Genomic DNA, 19,820 nt, shown 5'->3' on the forward strand with positions numbered 1-19,820 from the left:
ATCTTTTTTTAGACACTCCTTTCAATTTAACATAACACTTGTGTTTTAGCAACTAATCTAGCACTGCTAAAATGCTGAAAGGGGTTTTCTTTCTATAAAAAGTAATTTGCTGTTATTATCTCTGGGCCAGGTCATAAAATTATGGTGGTAATATACAATGTAAAACTGGACAAAACAAGGAAGCCTAAGGATTTTATAAAACATATTTTCTACGACGCTGTCCATCAAGTATTCAACTTTATTCCTCCTTTTTTAACACGTTTATAAAACTTTTTTAACAAAACACTGGATCAAAAACAAAAAACTTACAATTCAGCAAGTTGCATGAAGAAAATGTCCGCTAATGTAAAAAGGCACAACACCTACCAAGAACTGGTCTGCTTAAAAAGAAATAAAAGGATAGAAAGAGGGGACTCTGCACACAGTTTTGTTGATGAAAGAGGGAAATCGTCAGAGCAATATCACACGTAATAGTTATAATGATGCTAAAACTAAATTATAATTTATCAGAAAAACAGAGTCTGTGCATTAGGTAGCGATTTTTTTTTTCTTCGATTTTTTGACCCCCAGGCTTAATCTTCGAACTGGAAAATTTGGATCATTTGATTCAGCAAAATATAAGCAAAAACATTACATTGCGATTAACAGGAGTTATTACATCACATGCTTGATATCTAATTCGCGGCCCCTTTGCAGAAAAGAATGCCTTGAGCTGGATGCACATGCATGAATAAAACAAGCTGGTCAAAACCCAACAAAAATCCACAACAACTTCACAGTTAGCATAGGCGAAGCAACCTATTTAAAGGGACAGAACGTTTTAAGGCGTATAACTCAAACAACATCGTGTTACTGTCCCTTGCCATCCGAGTACCCCCGTAAGGACCCAAATGTTTTCAGCATACGCAGGCTGAGAAAAGATTAACAACAGTTTGCGAACTACCAGGGTGGCTCACGAAACTTTTCGAGCTATATGCAAAGCCAGTCCCCCTGGCCAAAAATGTTATGTATCCGAGTAATTTTACGAAGTAACAGTGCTTCCTAGCTGAAATCAGTCAACACATAATGTTAAACAACATATATTTCGCATGGTCATCACCAGTCGTCCTGCAAACAACGAATGTAAAGGTAAACACAAAATCAAGTAATAAAACCAAAACACAAAAGGAAAACAAGACACTGCTACAGACGCATACTTTATTGTGGCATTTTCGTTTTTTAGTTCAAAAAGTAGAATAAAAATCCGGTTTTGGGTAATTCTGTGTCGTATAGAACCAAAACCGGTTAAAGCATCATTCATACTGGACACAGCGAAACAAAAAAGTGCGACAATCATAAAAAATGCAAAAGTTAGAACTGCAATAAAAGTTTGATACACCTCATATATTCACTTTATTAATCGAGAAAAGTTAGGTAATATAATCACTTGAACATAAAAAAAATCTCTTTGTATACAGTTGCAACGTTTTTGACGAAAGCCTAATGACGGTAGTTCATTATAACGTTTACGGGTTGTTGTCGTCACCGTTAATATCGAAGTGTGACATAATTGCTGACATCATGCCTTTTAGGGACTCCACCTTTTCATCCAAAGCCTCAACCCGTTTTTCAAGCTTGTCACGGTCGTTCTTAAAATGTTCAACATAAATGATAGGTTTGCTAATTTCCGGTAGATAGCGTAAATAGTGCAAAAACAGTGAAACTGGGCTAAGGTTAGGGAGTAAATTTAACATAAAAAACTAGGTTTAGGTTAATTTTATTATTATAATGAAACCTCAGACCAACCCTAATAGTCTTAACCGTCAGCATTTTTTACACAAATTGCATTTAAAATATTTGCGTGCGCCACCTACCGGAAATTAGCAAACCTGGCTACTGTGAGTTCTTACGTTAGTAGCTCCACCGTAGAAAGGTAACTGAAGCGAACCACTAGTGACGATAATTCTTTATTTGCATGATTTTCATTTTTCGATGGTTTGTAGTTTGATTGTCTTATAATAAGTGTTTATTTGATATTTTGGAGTTAGAGACTTTCTTTTTGTCTTCAAATTTTTTTAACCGATCGGGTTCTACTGGGTTGAAGCAATCCCGCTAAAGTTTCTTGCTCAAGAAAAAGTAGCCGAGACAGGATTAGAATCCACCAACTTTGTGAACAAGGCGGTTTCGCTTACCAATCATCTTACCGGCTACATTGGGTTTTGTTATTTACCAAGCCAAAAAATGCCGTAGCAGTTCTTTTGAAACTTTTTAGCTGTTACCAACTGTCTCAGCGGTCATACTGGGTTTCGCGCTTTAACAAGCCAATAAATGTCGTAAGGTACCTGAAGGTATATAGGCCCGGAAGGTAATAAGGCCCACTGTTAATATTTTTTTATGTGCCAGAAAAAATGCTTCCGTTTTTATGTACTTAAAATGATTTACAAAGTTTTGGACCTGCAAGTTGTATGTAATTGTTATCATGACCAATCCGAATTAAGAAGTGTTTTTTTTTTCAACCTTTTATTATTTATTGTTAAAATGGTAACAAAAATGAAAGATTGTGTTGTCGAAATAAAAACCTATTAAAGATACATTAGTAATGGGGTCATTTAGTTGCTTGTTTGAACTTTTATTTGACCGAAGCAAAGTATAAATGATTTTGATTGGTTTCTAGACTATTTTTAAAACCATGAAAATGTTGGGCTTTATTAACAGCACAGGTTTGTATTAAGGCCCACGTTTTTTTAAACTGTTATCCTACAAAAACAAAACTTGCAAACGTCCTCAAAATCTAATGGATGTTTAATATCAACCTCTGCAACAATCATGCCGAATTTGGTCTGGAACGGTTAAATGGTTTTTCAGTTATACGCAATAGTTTTTTAATGGGCCTTGTTAGCTTCAGGTACCTTAGTATTGCTTTAAATCCGTTTTTTCAAATTGAAATGGACTCTACTATATGTATAACTCTAATATGTATAAAATACCAACTAGAATTTGCTTTCTACCTTTTCATGATGCAAAGCTTCATTGATGGTTGATGTGTTCAGGTTTTCCTCTGAGTGCCACCATCGCATAAAAGCCGATCTTCTTTGGTGGGAATTTGGGTAGAACTCTCGATATTTTCGAATAAATCGACGCCGTATAAACTGTGGTAACGCGTACTGGACATCCAGGGTTAGTTTCACCTGAAAAACAGAGGGTCCTTGTTTCAAATCTCCGCCTGGGCGCAAATTAACATCCTGGTAGCTCATTTGCAAAAAGAATCACATCAGCAATTTAGTTTTATCGCCCACCCTAAACAACGGCAATGTTAAGTAATGCAGAATACGGCAATGTCAATGTATTTGGAGTCGCCCCCAAAAGGTACAATGAGTTCGCATCCTTTTAGTTCATTTGCATTAATCAGAATCAGATCATCAATTAAGTAACTTATTAATGCCCAAATAAGACTTGCAATGCAAAGAACGGTCAAGTCAACGTATTTTAAGCTGTCGCTGCAAAGAGGGGTTGGTTCTTATTTTGCAGCAAATTAATTCACAACCGGTATAGTTTTACATTCTACATTGTACTTACTTGCATTGCCAAACTTTCCAGTTCTGCGTTTTCTTGGACACCTTTTATGTCGTCGACAGCAAGACCGACCTGTAAAGGGTACAATGTTATAGGACCATACCAGATATACATACAGGGTCCCAATATTTTGCCTAAGCCTATTCATGCAATATAAACATATGCACATGTGGTAAAGTAGAATTCCGTTTTTTTTTAAAAACTTTTAGGTCTATTATCACTTTTAGGTATATAATTAAGTTTGTGTCAAGTAAGCGTTTACACCAGGGGTGGGCAAACTTTTCAGTGCAAGGGCCGCATTCAAAAGTTCATAATCTTATCGGGCCGCATGGTATTTCACCAACGGCCGCCAATTGCTTGCTTGTTGTTTTGTTTTAAAACAACTGATGTAAAAAATAAGGTTTGTATCATATATACCATTTAAAGTCGTCTAAAATGCTCTGATTAACAATTTCTAACTTGTGCATAAGTTTAGCTGAACGGAGCTAACTGTTTATGACGTCATAAACTGTATTGTGACGATTGCAGTGCCCGTTCTTTTCGCATTGTTTGCACATAATAAGCAGATAAAAAGCCTGGCGCATATGGTTACTAGACTGGTAATCTTTTTTCCAGTCCCACGAAATCTGTTTTAGCAGTTTGAAAATCAAAATATTAATAGATTGCGGCCGCAGGTTGTGCACCCCTGCGCACAATTATTACATAGTATATTTTCAGCTTTATGCAAATACGTTTGTTCACGATTGTACAAACAGTGGTTGAAAAGCTACAATTGTAATTGTTTCAAAAAAACAAGCGTTGGTTGCAACAAAGGCGAAACCACGTTTTTTGTTAATAAAGTCCTTGTGCCAAAGTTTGGGCGTCAACAGTGCAAAGTGGGCTGTATTTGAAAACGTGAATCGCTTTTACTTTTATCGAACGAAGAAATTGTGTCAAGCGACGATTTGCATAATAACGTGGCAGGCTAAAGCACGTGAAAAGTATCTGTGTTTAGTTCCAAAGTATCGTACGGGTACAGATACTGCACATGGTATTGGTATCGGCAAGTCGCACCCCCGGAATTTTTAAAACTATGCGCCTGTGCTCATAGTACTATTCAGCGTTACTCGGAAACATTTGGCGGGCCGCATGATCTCCTTTGCCGGGCCGCATGCGGCCCGCGGGCCGTAGTTTGCCCACCCCTGGTTTACACCAATGGTCCAAACAGTCGGTTCTTAACATGTAAATTTGGGTAGGCATCATCTCACAACACTCACCAGTAAGTTCATGATGATGATGCTCATTACAATGACGAAACACACAAAGAGGATGTAAGATACAGCTCGGTAATTAACCTGCGAAATCAAAAAATATATAAATGTATAAGAATCACCGTTTGCGTCATACCAATATCACGCCTAAAAACATACATTGATGGGCTTAGATTTTAGTTTCTTTGTACACGTGGATAAAGAAATACACGAGTATTTTGGTTGTTCACGGCAAAGCCAACCATCCCAGACTTAATCCGAGAAGCCACACAAAGATAGTTACAACTGCGCATGTATATTGCAAGCTTTCAAATTAGTGGCGGTTATTTTGTCTGTAGGCACTGATTAATACGATTTTCTCGTATTTTTGGAAAAACATCGATATGATTAGACGATTTTTTATTTGTTTTTGTACGCTATATATTCGCAACTCAATACAGTCACCACCAGTTTAGACAGGGGTTGCATCATTTGTAGTGCCAAATTGGAGATAAAATCTATATAATTGTGCCAAGGAGTTTGTGTGAATGTCGTGGGACATTAAAAAGCCTTACGATTTAAAGCAAATACTTACAGCTGATACAGTAACTGTGTGGTTGTCTGATCCCGTCTCAATCGCAGTAACTTCTGCAACAAAAATTCCTTCGAATCCGAATTCCCCCATCATCATAAGTAAAGTCTTGATCACCGCGTTCCACCATTCCCGAAACGCGTACTACGTCACAAACACCATTTGTCAGCAAAATATTTGAACAAAAATATATCTAACACAAACTGCCGTGTCGCTTAGAAGAATACCTAATTCAGTTTTACAATTAAAAAAAGTGGCTAATTTGATGTATATGCATCTTTTTTAATAAATAACCACATACATCATTTGCCACACTTAAAATCAAATGCACATAATTGCGGGTCCCTATCTTTGTTTGACATTTAAATGCATCATTGTTTATGCAAGCAAAAAATATTGGGTTTCGTAACACATGTATATGTAACTGGCAACAGTATTTTTGTACCAAGAATAAGACACATTAGTAAAAAAAACACGAAATACATTGTTGACTTTGACATTATAGTGTTTATACCGAACCTGATTCTGCAGCAAACAATGAAAACTGAACGCGAAGCCCAATATAAATAGAACAAAGACAAAAAAGAATTTCGTGAACGTCTGAAGAACTTCAGTAAACATGAGGACGTATATTCCAAATGTCGGTAAATTTTGTATGAACATGATCAAAACAATCCACGATAGAAAAATGCTGACTGCTCCAATCTGCCACTGCCAATCCTATAAGCAACAAAGTATAAATCACAGTACGCCAGGCCCATTAAAGGCGTCACACCGAATCAAAGTATAAATAACATAGCGAAAGGAAATTCTCAAATTTCCGGGTTTAAGAACTTAGGGATGGGCCGAGCCGAGCCAGAACCCGAGTACTCGGTACCGAGCATCGCTGTTTTTTGATGCTCGGTACCCGGCCGATCAGTCGCACAAACTGACCCGAGCGTTAAATTGGCATATTCATGCCCTACTAACATACGAAACTAGTGTTCGGAAGGGTATCCAAGAACAAAAATAAATGTTTTTTAAATGGTGGTTGAAACACCACTGGTGACCTAACGGGACTCTTGGAAAGCTACAAAACTCACATGGATTCGGGAATGTTTGTTAGGTCACAATGCACTGAGCGTGTTCGACGAGCACCGAGCATTAGCCTGAGATGCTCGGCGCTCGACCAAACGGAACATTTGCAGTTTTTGGCCCATCTCTATAATAACCCACCTCTCTCACACCAACGTAGTTTGGTCCAGCCGAACTTGTGTCTGAATAAACCGTGAGAATCGCGAGAATGTAAAGTGAAACTTCGAAAAGGTTTGTGAAACTTTGGAAGTAGGATATCCTTTGCGAGTAAATCTGGTATACCTGAAAAAAGTTTTTATGACACAATAATGTTAACTACGGTAGAGCTATTAACACCATACCTCACGACAGACCCACATTAAGCTAAATTTCGATAGGTGGCGCAAAGAGCTAAATTATTTATTTAGCAGCCAAAGATTTAGGAACTATGTTTAAAAGTTGGTTTTGTTGAATTTTTAATAAAAACCTTACCCTGCCCTAGTTTAACCCAACCCTAATGGCATTTTTTGGAGGAATCCAAGATTTTTTTTCGTTAACACAGCAGTAACGTAATAACCGATTTATGGAATAGGAAAAGTCACCTCTTTTATTAAACTGATAACTGAAAGGACGATGACAAAATATTTGGCAACAATTCCCCGCGAGTTGTAGTCATAGCAACGCCCAAATTTCGGTTGCGCTTCAGTGATGATAGCCACGCACGATGACGTCACGTTGTTTGAATCTGTGTGAAAATAAGCAGCTGTATTTTAAGTCTGCAAGGAAATATTCTGTGCATTAATGTTGACAGTGAGCTTACCAATGGAATATGGCGGAGGCATCGTCAACATGTACAAGTTGAAAAACACCATAAATGTCAGATAAAGCAGCAGATTTAAAATGTACACGGGCCTCACAAATCTTTTCCACTTGTAATTTAACAAACTGACCACCAGTGGGTGGCGCAAGAGCGTCTTTCGCTTTGCTTGAACCTGCTCAAAAAAATTACAAATTTGAAATTATACTACAATTTAGCGTTTTAAAACCCATGGTTTAAAAGCAACATGTGGCTCTTTTGATTACTTCATCTTGCTCTCATACAAATCTAATTTTGTATTTGTTAACCTGGTGAGTAATTAAAACGTGTGTACTAGACTTCATTAATGTAACATTTTCTTGATGCAAAATAATCAATACTAAGACCAATACTATCTTATAATTTTTGGATTTTGATCAGAAATATCTGACTTGATTGGTTCACTCAGTTAAAAGGTTTCCAACCTCTGCTATAGTTGATAATTTTATCAAAAAACAAACAAATTGTCTTGTTCTACCTTACCATAATGTTTAATAGGTGGTTTTCCTTGAGCAAGTTTAAATTATTGGAGTATGTAAGTACATCATCAACTATATGTCCATATGCATCATACACCTGTCACAACATGAAATTTATCAGTTTACACCTGTTATACACCTCTTGTAAAAACATAATTCTACAAAATGAAAATTTTGGATCACTATATACGGATCTGTTTATCGGTTTAATGTTGAAAAAACGGCCCAAATAGATGTAAAAAGCGACATGCTTTATTTTTCCAAAGGTTTTGGCAAATGCTTATGTCATCATCAGTGATATGAAGACCACATCAGTTTATACACCTGTTTATATACACTTGAGTCAAGTGAAGGAACGATAAAAAAGTGCAAAACAAGCGTTGCCTAATACAAACGATAGATAATCGTTTGGAAAAATAAAGTATGTTGCTTTTTACGTCTATTTGGGCCGTTATTTTCACCATTAAACTTATGCAAGTTTTGCAGTGGCCAAAAAGAAACAATACGTATTGTGCCATTTTTAGACAAACTATACCATGTTTCATGTTAACTAGGGATGGGCCGAGTTGAGCCAAAACCCGAGTACTCGGTACCGAGTTTTTTTGATGCTCGGTGCTCGGCCGAGCACTTGCACAAACCTACCCGAGCACTAAATTTTCATATTTATACTAACATACAAAACTTTGAAAGGGTATACAAAAACACAAATGATTGTTTATTTATATGCGTTATGATTGTGAAAAAAACGCGTACTTCTAGGGCATGTACAGCTTATAATACACCGCTGGTGACGTAAGCGACCTTGTAACGCTAAAACTTGCGTGGATTAGGGAATGTTTGTGACGTCATAATACACCCGAGCGTGCTCGGCCGAGAACCGTGCATTAACTTAAAATGCTCGGTGCTCGACCAAACAGAACACTTGCAGTTTTGGCCCATCCCTAATGTTAACCTTGCTGCCTTAAAACTGACCTCTACACCATTATTGTCCCCAGACCAGTAAGCGCAGGAAAATTCATCATCCAAAAATTCATAATCAAATACAACCTGTAAGCTAATAGAATTAGGAAACCAAATAATGAAAAAAATAGTCTTGTTTTTAGGTCTAAACTCTTTGAAGTCAGTAAGTAAACCTCTACATTATGTAAAAGGTATTTTTTGTTTGTAATGAAGGTGGAGTTAATCGCATACACAGGCTTTCTTGCCATGCTTTCTTATGCGATTGCCTGAATTAACCCATTGAGCATATAACTTTCTTAGTAACAAGTGATCATTTCAGTTTTTCTAATGCAAATATACAGATTGTGCAACTGCAACCAGCCGAATTTGTCTATTCTACCACATAATTCTCAACTATATAATTAAAAAATGTTCGCAGCTTTTCCAAAATTTTTTGGTTATTGCATGAGAAAACAAATTTCTGCAAGAAAAGTTCTAATCACATAATTAAAATAATCATTTATCCAAAGACTTATAGGCAAAAATATAATTTAAAACTCAATTATTGAAAAACAAATATGACACAAGCTAAAAGTTGATAATTGTTCTCACATGATAATACACATGGTTGATAGGACTGTTGTCACTTTTCATGCATTTTGTGAAAACTTCTTCAGCAATCTCTGGCATTTTTCGAATCAAATTTCTAATGGGTGTGTTAATAGCTTCACCTGTTATAACAACAACTTTAGTATGTTAGTTGTTAAGCCATTTTGTCCTAAAACATACATGCACTTTGATATTAACAGGGTTTCTTGATCAGAAAGGGTGGATTTTTCACCAGAAAAATGTTGTATAAAAGGGACATTCACAGATAATGTTAACATTTGTGTAGCTATAAATATTCTAAGCAGTTTATTATTTATAAGAATTCTGTTTTCCAGCTAATGTACTGGTAATATCTTAGTTTTTGTACACAAAATCCTGTAAAAATTCAATTGAAACATATATAACATGTGTGAAAGAATGTTGAGAACTATAAAGTGATATGCTTTAGAACCCAGTGTATCACTCTCTTCTAATATTTTTAAAGCAGTTTGTGGTAATGTGTAAAGTTGCACACTGGCAATATTATGACATATTTCACAAACATAATGCTTTTGTCAAACATTGTGAAAAATTTCAAACACACCAACCGCCGTGTAAATCATTGCTGTGGCTTTTTAAAACTTCCCTCCAATTTTCGCTGTCTATTATCAATCGAGTACAAGAAGCATCTTCAGACTCAATCGCAAAATCTAATGCATTCCACCCGGATATACAGCGAAGAGTTACATCAGCTTTCCCTCTATCAAAAAAAAACACAAAAACACTTGGTTGAAAAATCACTTTTAGGTAAAGTTTGGTGTCAAAGCAAAATTTAAACAACACATATAAAATATAGTTTTTCAGTAACATGATACTAAAAATGCCAGACTAGCTGGGCTAAGCCACCACAAAACTAGAAGGGTGGCTTAGCACATTTTGTCGTTGCATTTACACTTCAACCTATTTTAAAACATAAATATATTTCCTATGCTTATTTTGTATTGGGTCCCATATTAGCCATCATCTATTATAACCTTAGTTGTTTCTGCAGGCCCACATATGTAAAGTTAAAAATAGTGCATTTCAAGAGATAACCATAGTCCACATGCTACCCAAATTTTAGCCAATTTCGACACTGTTTTATAAACTAATCCATTTTAGGGGGCTAGTAGGGTAACTAATGGGGTTTTACACTGAACTAAAAAAATATAAAACCTCAATGACTCAATCAATAGTACTGCAAAATTTCAGCCCAATCTTTCTATGTTTAAAATTGTGACCACTAGAGGTGTTTTGAGCAATAACTGTTAATGCTTCTGACGTCATAGGACTGTTAACAACCCCCTAACTGCCACGGCACAAAAACGTTCACCAAGCAATCCACAAAGTCACAAACGAGTAACATACAACTGCTTGCCCTTGTAACACTATTGTGCCATAGAAATGTTTCGTTTGTGGTGCCCAGTAACATACAAATACATTTTACACTTTGGGGGCTTGTGGGGTAAATGTTCGGGCTACAGGGCTGAACACAACAATCAAAACCTATAAATGGAATACTCTACAAGCTATTCAAATTTCAGACAATTCTAACACTGTTTACAAACTCACCTTGCAGGGTAAATACTGGGGTTATCAACCAAAACGAAGTGGTATGCGCATCTACATAACCATATCTACCATCTGTGTAAATTTCATCCAAATCCATTAAACATTTAGTGGAAAAATGAGTCCAACAAACTTTGGCAAGAAAATCACTCATTTTAGGTGGCTAGTGGGGTAAATACTGGGGTTATCAACAAAAATAAAGTGGAATGCACATCTACATACCTATATCTACCATGTGTGTAAATTTTACCAAAATCCTTTAAACATTTGATGGAAAAACGAGTCGGACAAACTTTGGAAAGAAAAAAAAAAGAAAACAAACAAACAATTTGAGTAAAATCAATATGTGTCCCCTTCAGGGAAGGAGACCCATAAAAATACTATTTCAATAGCACTTACTCCAAAAGAACACGAACTACCTCAGGGTGTCCAGCTCTGCAAGCAAGATGAAGCGGAGTTTCTCTGTATTTGTCTTTTGCATCAACAATAGCTCCTACATGCAACATCTCCTATAAAGCAAGACAATTGTTAGGTCAATAAAACCATTTTTTTGCAACTTTAACTTATACATATTTTTTTTTTAATAAAACAGCCCACAACTATACTTACAAATTATTTCTGTTTTAGCGAGCACATTTAAAAATTTAAAGTATTCCAACCAAATCAAACATTTTTTCACAGTTCTTCATTTAATTACCTTTTCCACAATAGCCACATCATAATATTTACAGCATAACTGATTTCAAAGTACAATTGCAAATAGTATCAGTTTTATTATTTTTCCAAGTTTATTTAAATGTTACTTACACTTAATAGTTGTTTGGAAAGTTGGATGCTTGGATCATTTTGGAATGTTCGACAAACCAAGTAGTGAAGAGCAGTTCTACCCTCTATATCACGAACATTCATATCTGATAAAAATAATTTTGAAACAAAATGCAACCATATCAACTTGTGCCACACCTAAAGGTTTTACCATTGTAAAACTCACAATCATGGTATGCAAGTATTTTACTGCTTCAGACTTTCAAATTTACATTGTGTCCATACTGAGGCTCGGGTAAGTCGTGGTTATACAATATACTACATGCATAGTTAACTTAACAGTTATTTTGCCATTTTAATTGAAATTGTAGTTTTACTGGGTATAGTTGTCTGTAACACAACATGCAGCACTGTGAATTTGCAACACTGTGAATTACAACAGCTTCTTACCCACTCCTTGTGTAGTGAGAAACTCGCACATCTGGAAAAGTTTGTATTCGGCTGCAAAGTGCAGGGGAGTTTTGCCATCACAATCTTTACTGTTTAATTGATCTTTAACAAGTGACGAATCCATATTGTCACTTGCATCTTCATTGTGCATGGACTAAATTCATAAAACAAAGAAAATATTATGGTTTTTTTACACTAAAAATAGAACTGCCATTGTCAAAAACATACAACAGCTTCAAATACTCTATCAACTATTGCAAATTGTAATGTGATGTAATATACAAGAATTTCTCTTTCCTTAGGTCAGAACAAGGGTCAGAGTTGGTAAATTCACACTTTTTAAGTTAAGTCACAGTTGTTTTTGTAATATTGTATAGTCAAAGACATGGTATTTTGGAAACTATAACCTGTGGTCAATTTTTGTAAAGCATTGAATTGAACAAAGTTTTTCCTAACCCCAGCTATACTCATTGATTTTTTTAACTTTTAACCATTACTTTCAAATATTTTTCGTCTCGGAATCAAAACAAACTTTTAATCCAATACCCTGATGATTAAACTCACACAATTTTAAGAATTCCAAATATTTGCCAATAGCAAAATAATCAAAAGTTTTGCAAAAGGGACAAAGCAAGCATGAAAGCAAATGATACTCACATGTAATACATTTATAATATTACAATATACAGTACTTACTTTATTCAAAGCCTCAAGTAATAGCTTCATGCTATCTACAGAACCACTGAGGGCAGCAAAGTGGAAAGGTGTGCGATCTTGTTTATCCTTAACATCTATGCTGGCATTATTTCCCAACAGATATTTCAAAACAGAGTTGTTTGAAGTTTCTTGATCTCTTGCACCATATGAACGCTCATCCAAATCCAACTTAAACAAAGCAAGATGAAGAGCAGTTTTTCCATCCATATCACACTTATTGATATCTGTAACAACAACTGATTAGTTTAATAAAGCCAGTACTGATTATTGGTTGACAGAAACCAGGACAACCCATTTGAAAACAGAATAATACACAGTAAAACTTTAACACTCCAACTTTAAACAAATCTGGGTAATTCTCTCATTCTCTCAAAAAGTTTCTTAACAAATGTCTATGGTTCGGATTTACAACCCTTTGCAGTTAAATGGATTATGCGATTAACTGCATTAGTCTGTGGGACATAGCTTCTTAGGCATGCACTTAGATGACTGGGTTAGAGCAACTAAAAATACACCCTTTGTTTGTACAAGGTGATAAATTTCTGTAAAATGACATGTGCAACAACTGAGAAACAAATGCAGGCTTAAACACGAATACACGCTGTTGTAGCAGTCACTTGCTTTTAAACCATCATTTTGGCACTTTGGTTTGGCTAAGCATTAAGTAATGGAAAATTTTAACTTTGCAACCATGACTTTTCGTTCCATGGAATTTATATGCTGCTTTTGCGACATATGGTATCGAGCGGTGTAACTTTACTGTTCCATTGGTTCTCATGATTCAGTAACTATTGGAAGCACATATTCGGTGTTGTTGTTACATGTTCCCGTCTTCCTCATATGTTCCAACAGCAGGACCATAAGACAGGCTGTTGCGTAAACCGGGTGTTTTGAAATAGTTGTGCAATCCATTGCAGTGCTGCAAATCTTTGCAAGCGTTTAACTTAAAACAAACTAATAACTGATGTGAGTAAAAGAAGATACTGTTTTGCAATGATCGCACGAAAAACGAGTATCAGTTTAAAAGTCAATGTTTTATCGTTGATCTCTCTCTTTTTCACCGTATCCTTTCCTTGAGATAAATGAGACTTGATGTGTGTTGCGTAACCAGAATAAAAGACAAGAACTAAATTGATCTTTTGTGGATCATGTCGGCTCTATGCAGCAAGTGTTAAGAATCGTAATAATGAACTTACTCGCTACTGCAGACGAGCCATGAGAAGCAGAAGAATTAACGAGCTTTCAAGTAAACAATAACGCAGAACGCGCACCCACAAGCCTCCGCACTGTTGATAATGAAGTTGACAATTTTGTGCTGGGAGTTATTGTAAAAATAACTAGGCTTTGCTGGCTTGAGTAAAATAAAGTTCTTACTAAAAAATCAACATACTTACTTTTTGTCTGACCAAACACAACTAATCCTAACAGTTTACCACACAACTAATCCTAAAGGGTTAGAAGGTGCTTATATATATCTTAATTTTTATTGGATGACATGTGAAAAACATATATATACTACAGTGCCAAATGTTGAATTATATAACTGTTGTAAGCTAATCAATTCGAGTTGTAAGTGTACAAAGTTCGATTTAAATGGTTTCCTACCAGCTCCATGGTCCACAAGTAACACACATATCTCCACATGTTGGTTCATGACAGCATAGTGCAAAGGGGTAAAACCAGCATCATTTTGCATGTTCAGTTGTTTTTCGCCAGGAAAAAGTTTTTCAGGCTGGTTGAGTTTTGCTCGCATCATTTCAATGTGGCCATCAATGGCTATCTGTGGTGCAATGAAAAGAGAAAAAAATTAAAACCAACAACACTAATAATTCTGTTATCAAGTGTTTGTCGCATAATGCACATTATTTGATCAACTGGATTCTAGATTTGTATTTGAAAGAGCCAATGTTTATCATTGAGTAAAAAATATGTCAATATTGCATTAAAAACAGTGTATCATGAATGCATGTGTGGCATTTACGAGTCATGCAAAACCAACTGTAAATGCTTTACGATAACCCTGATTACTAAAGAAAGTGTGCAGAGAAAGCAAAAATAGATTGTGCTAATACTGAAAAGACAGGCAAATGTATGTTTACCATGTTGTTAAGTGGATGTGTATTGCAAATCTATCTTCAAAAATATGCGAGCTGTTGCCAGATATAAAAGTGTTTTTTTTTGCATTAGCTTACTAAGACAAGTTCTATTTGCACTACTGCCTGCCACAATAGGTTTTGTAATTTAAAAATTGGCAAAACTCGTTGAGTAGCTCTGTGTTAGGGCTTTAATGTTATTGAAATATTCGGTCATGTCGCACAAGCACTGTAGTTAATAAATGTTTGTAATTAAGTTCATTCACATTTTACTCAGGGACAAAACCATTTCTAATTTGTGGTGACAGGGAATATTGAAACTTTCTACCATTTTGGAGATAAAGAGATAACCTAATAAATCTTGGGTAGGTAAATCTAACAAATGGCACAACCACATGACTGTATATAACAGACTGTAAAGTTTTATACCCTTCCATTATTGTTAAGGGGTAAAAATGCATAGAAAAGTGGCAGTCAAACATGTGTTATTAAAACACGCTAGCATCTGAAAGGGGCCCACAATACATAACTTGTTTCCTGTTGTTCAAATGACCTCATTATACATGTTGTATCCCCACAGGAAGATATAATAAACCAGGTTTTAGGGGGACAATCACTAGGCATGAAATAAGTAACGTGTGACCCTCAGTATTGCATTTGTAAAGATGTTATTTTTTGTAATAACTATTCTAGTACATATGCCCCGACCAACAATTAACAGTTTTAAACAGTATTGCAGAATAGTTAAAAAGATTCCAGAATTATGAAATCTTATTGTGCCTTTCTCAACATTTCTGTAATGTAAAACAAATAACAAGAATCAATGTAAGTTAACAGTAACAACAAGTTTATTCCAAAGCAATATGTTCAGAATTTTTACATAACTGCACATTTATTCTAATTGTACAATTGCTGTACACAGGTGACAATCATTTCACAACCCAAAATTATGTAAACAAGCATAAAGTTTGCAACTGTAATATATAAAAAATGAGGACTGTCATATATGGTTTAAATTGACATTGGGGTGTGGTTAGTATAGGATACAAAGTTTGCAGACTTATATACTATATATTTCAAATCGCATATTCCTAGCCACAAAAAATAAGCAAAATCAACACAAAGTTCAAGTCCTAGAAAATCCCATTACAACAATGCAGCTGTTTTTGTAATTGTTTTAGAAAAGGTTAGAAAGCACTTGTTATGAAACTTTTTTTGTCTTTACTTGCCCCACTTTAATTTTAGTCATTGCAGAATGAACTCACCTTATGGAGGTTAGCATCGTCAGAATTGAATTGTTCATTTGTTGATCTAAAACTACATTTAAAATATCATGCATATGTGCATAGTATATGAAAATACAATAAAGTTTAGTGAATAGGTTCAAAACTGATTAGTCTTTCAAAACAAAATTTGTACCATACGAACATTGTTTTTTAACAAATCGCAAATAATTGCATGCTGTCATCAAATAAATCAACAATTGATGGCTAATTTAGCTGGTTGTGTTCTCTGTTGGGAAAATATTTTACACTGGGTGCGATAGTACATTTCGCAGGAAGACATGTCACCCACAGAACAAATCTTCATTAAATCACAGTTTAGTATACATAGCTCAAGCAATACATGTATGAACAAAACAAAAAAAAAATACAGATTTTGATGACACACATTTTTTTGATTATTTGATTTTTAACAGATTACAATGATTTAAAAATGATGCATTTCGGGACTTCACTGGATTTATATGACAGAGTACAACTTTACACAACTAAAATGAAATGATGAATGCAAACCAATAATGGTTAACTTAATTGATAACTGTGTTAACTTGTTACTTAAATGTTTTTGTTGGCATGCTGTACGAGTTTACTTACTTACTGGACAAAGGGTGGATATTTTTTAGCTGTATCTCTTCAGTATTATCTTCTTCTCGAGCCTAATTAAACAAGAAACTGTTATTACAATGACATAAGGTAAGCTTATCAGCTGTCCTATTTTCTGTCATTTTCTCTATTTGTGTGTTGCCAAAACCAGTGTTCTGTGCATACCCAACATTTACATGGTTGAGATTTAGCACAAAACAAAAAACATGAAAGCTAACTTACTTGTATAGATGTGAGTGGATCTTCGTCCATGTTAAGTAATTGTTGTTCTTTTGTACATGAAACAAATAAAAACTTAAATACTAGGCATTTAACAAGTTTAATGTGGTTTTCTCGTTAAGTGAAATAATTTAATTCCATAATGCCTGGAAGCAAGTGGTTAAGGACGTAATTTTGGCACAGTAGAGTCCAGTAAAAGTTTTTCAACTGTGTCATGAATTAGGCATTTCTGACCGGGTAAAAGTTTCATCTAATTTTGATCTTTTCTAATTGTTTAGTGTGAGAGTTTGACCGGGCTAAGGCAATTATTTCAAGCTTACAATGTTGTACATACAGCTCTTTGGTTTCTTGACTATTTTGTTTCTCAAAAAATGTTTTTCTCAAAAAAAATGTAAAATTTATTATTTGAGAATTACACTCCCTATCAGAACAAACCTTTTGACTTTGACATGAGATAGCAGTAAGTAAATTATGCAAGTTTATTATTTTAGGGATAATTGAAACCCTTAAAAACTGACTAAAAGCCCATATCAAGTCTATAGAGCTCTTCTGCCAGAAGAGCTCTATAGACTTGATATTATGCCTGGCAGCAACAGCTTATTTATTAAAAGCCCATATGTTCGAAAACAAGTTGACAAATGAAACTACTTGCAAACTAGAAGGGTGGCTTAGCACATTTTACTATAGCATATACACTACAACCTATTCTGCAAACTGTAATATATTCTCTATATTTATTTATATTGGGTCCCATATTAGCCAACATTTTTATAATCTTGATTTGTTTCTGCAGGCAGAAACTCATGGGTCCCCAAAACCGCAAAGTTGTAAACAGACAACCATAAGAAACGGTGCTATAAAGTCAAACACAGTGATTGGTAGTGTTACTTAAAAAAACAAGTTATGTAAAGTACAAACTGTCCAAATCTCATGCAATTGAGACATTGTTATAAGTTTGTGTGCCTAAATAGCATAAAACACTGACATCTCAAAATGGCATATTATACAAACTGTCAAAATGTATTGTTGATTAATTCACCCATTTTGGGGGGTTGGTAGGGTAAATATTAGGGCTGCAGGGTGGAACACAATATTTGACAGCTACAAATGCCAAATTCAAAAAACTATCAAAAATTCATCCAAATCGGACGTTTTATAAACAATAGGTGGCTTAAGCAGTAAATATTGGGCTACATGGTGAAACACAATAATCGACGCCCTAAAATGGAACAATGAACAAACTGTCCAAATTTCATCCAAATCGGACATTGTTTAAAAAATCACCCATTTTAGGGGGCTAGTGGGGTAAATATTGGGGCTACAGGGTAAAACACAACAAACGATGCCCTAAAATGGCACAATGAACAAACTGTCCAAATTTCATCCAATTCGGACATTGTTTAAAAAATCGTCCTTTTTAGGGGCTAGTGGGGTAAATATTGGGGCTACAGGGTAAAACACAACAAACGATGCCCTAAAATGGCACAATGAACAAACTGTCCAAATTTCATCCAATTCGGACATTGTTTAAAAAATCACCCATTTTAGGGGGCTAGTGGGGTAAATATTGGGGCTACAGGGTAAAACACAACAAACGATGCCCTAAAATGGCACAATGAACAAACTGTCCAAATTTCATCCAATTCGGACATTGTTTAAAAAATCACCCATTTTAGGGGGCTAGTGGGGTAAATATTGGGGCTACAGGGTAAAACACAACAAACGATGCCCTAAAATGGCACAATGAACAAACTGTCCAAATTTCATCCGATTCGGACATTGTTTAAAAAATCACCCATTTTAGGGGGCTAGTGGGGTAAACACTGGGGCTATCGAGTCAAACAAAACAAATGGCACATCTACATAACCATATCTACCATCTGTGAAAATTTCATCCAAATCCATCAAACATTTCTTGGCAAAGTGGGGTGGACAAACTTGAGGAAAGAAGAAAAAAACAAGAAAAAACAAACAAACAAATCGAGTAAAATCAAAATGTGTCCCCTTCAGGGAAGGGGACCCATAAATATGATAAAAACCCAACTTACTTTCATCGATCACTTGAACCTTCACATCATCAGCATGGATTTGTTTGCTTTTATCTTGTAAAGTTGCATCACTATCAGAATCCATGTTTCACCAACAAATTGTTGTTTAAAATTAATCACACAAAACAATTACACAATTCTAGGTTGTGCCTTTTAACTACTATCAACTATTTACTGTAAAATTCAACATCACTAAATTATAAGTATATATTACAATTGCTTGCATCGATATCATTAATTTGTGCAAATTTTGCAACAGTTGTTTACCAAATATGCTCATTTCAACTTGACCTATGCAAACTTGGTAAACTGCGCAAATTGGCACCTACGCACAAACGAAACGCCGCATCTCTTTTGTTAAAACAGGTAGAACGATAAAACTTCACATCTGCACTAAGTCAAGAATGCAGAATTCAAAAAGGCAAAAAAACATTGTTGCTAGAACCTTAAGCGATGGCTCTTTTCAAAGATATGATGTATAGAATAACATTTGTAAAGTTTAATTTTAATGTCAGCACACATCGAACACGTTTTGGGTGAATTTCTAACATTAGTTATGAATTATTAATTGCGAATTAGTATTGAAAAGCGTAGAATATTGTGTCAAAATTTGATTAGCCTATCCTTTTTAGCTTTAGAGCAATGGCGATTGTTGGCCAGTTTCACTACGGTCTCTTGGGTCACATCTAAAACTGCGCGCCCGCTTAGCCCACTTGACCCAGCACTTAGCCCGTTTTCCCTGCGAG

The 19,820-nt window shown here is 35.3% G+C and overlaps 1 protein-coding gene across 1 annotated transcript; it reads right to left on the minus strand.

The window, feature by feature from the left end:
• Nucleotides 1–224: 224 nt before the first annotated feature.
• On the minus strand, nucleotides 225–19,273 carry LOC145222699 (transient receptor potential cation channel subfamily A member 1 homolog). The gene is made up of 22 exons (XM_080088881.1): nucleotides 19,075–19,273; nucleotides 17,030–17,076; nucleotides 16,799–16,860; nucleotides 16,187–16,238; nucleotides 14,434–14,608; nucleotides 12,808–13,052; nucleotides 12,112–12,265; nucleotides 11,704–11,807; nucleotides 11,296–11,405; nucleotides 9,897–10,048; nucleotides 9,313–9,431; nucleotides 8,734–8,808; nucleotides 7,766–7,858; nucleotides 7,247–7,418; nucleotides 7,029–7,171; nucleotides 6,589–6,729; nucleotides 5,893–6,093; nucleotides 5,377–5,517; nucleotides 4,809–4,886; nucleotides 3,556–3,624; nucleotides 2,988–3,167; nucleotides 225–1,628 (listed from the first exon to the last, which is right to left on the minus strand). Exons 1-22 carry the CDS (start codon nucleotides 19,157–19,159, stop codon nucleotides 1,506–1,508), a joined length of 2,721 nt encoding a protein of 906 aa, XP_079945007.1. The 5' UTR covers nucleotides 19,160–19,273; the 3' UTR covers nucleotides 225–1,505.
• Nucleotides 19,274–19,820: the final 547 nt, after the last annotated feature.

This window comes from Phallusia mammillata, chromosome 4 (assembly GCF_965637545.1).
Source record: "Phallusia mammillata chromosome 4, kaPhaMamm4.hap1.1, whole genome shotgun sequence".
Classification (NCBI taxonomy): domain Eukaryota; kingdom Metazoa; phylum Chordata; class Ascidiacea; order Phlebobranchia; family Ascidiidae; genus Phallusia; species Phallusia mammillata.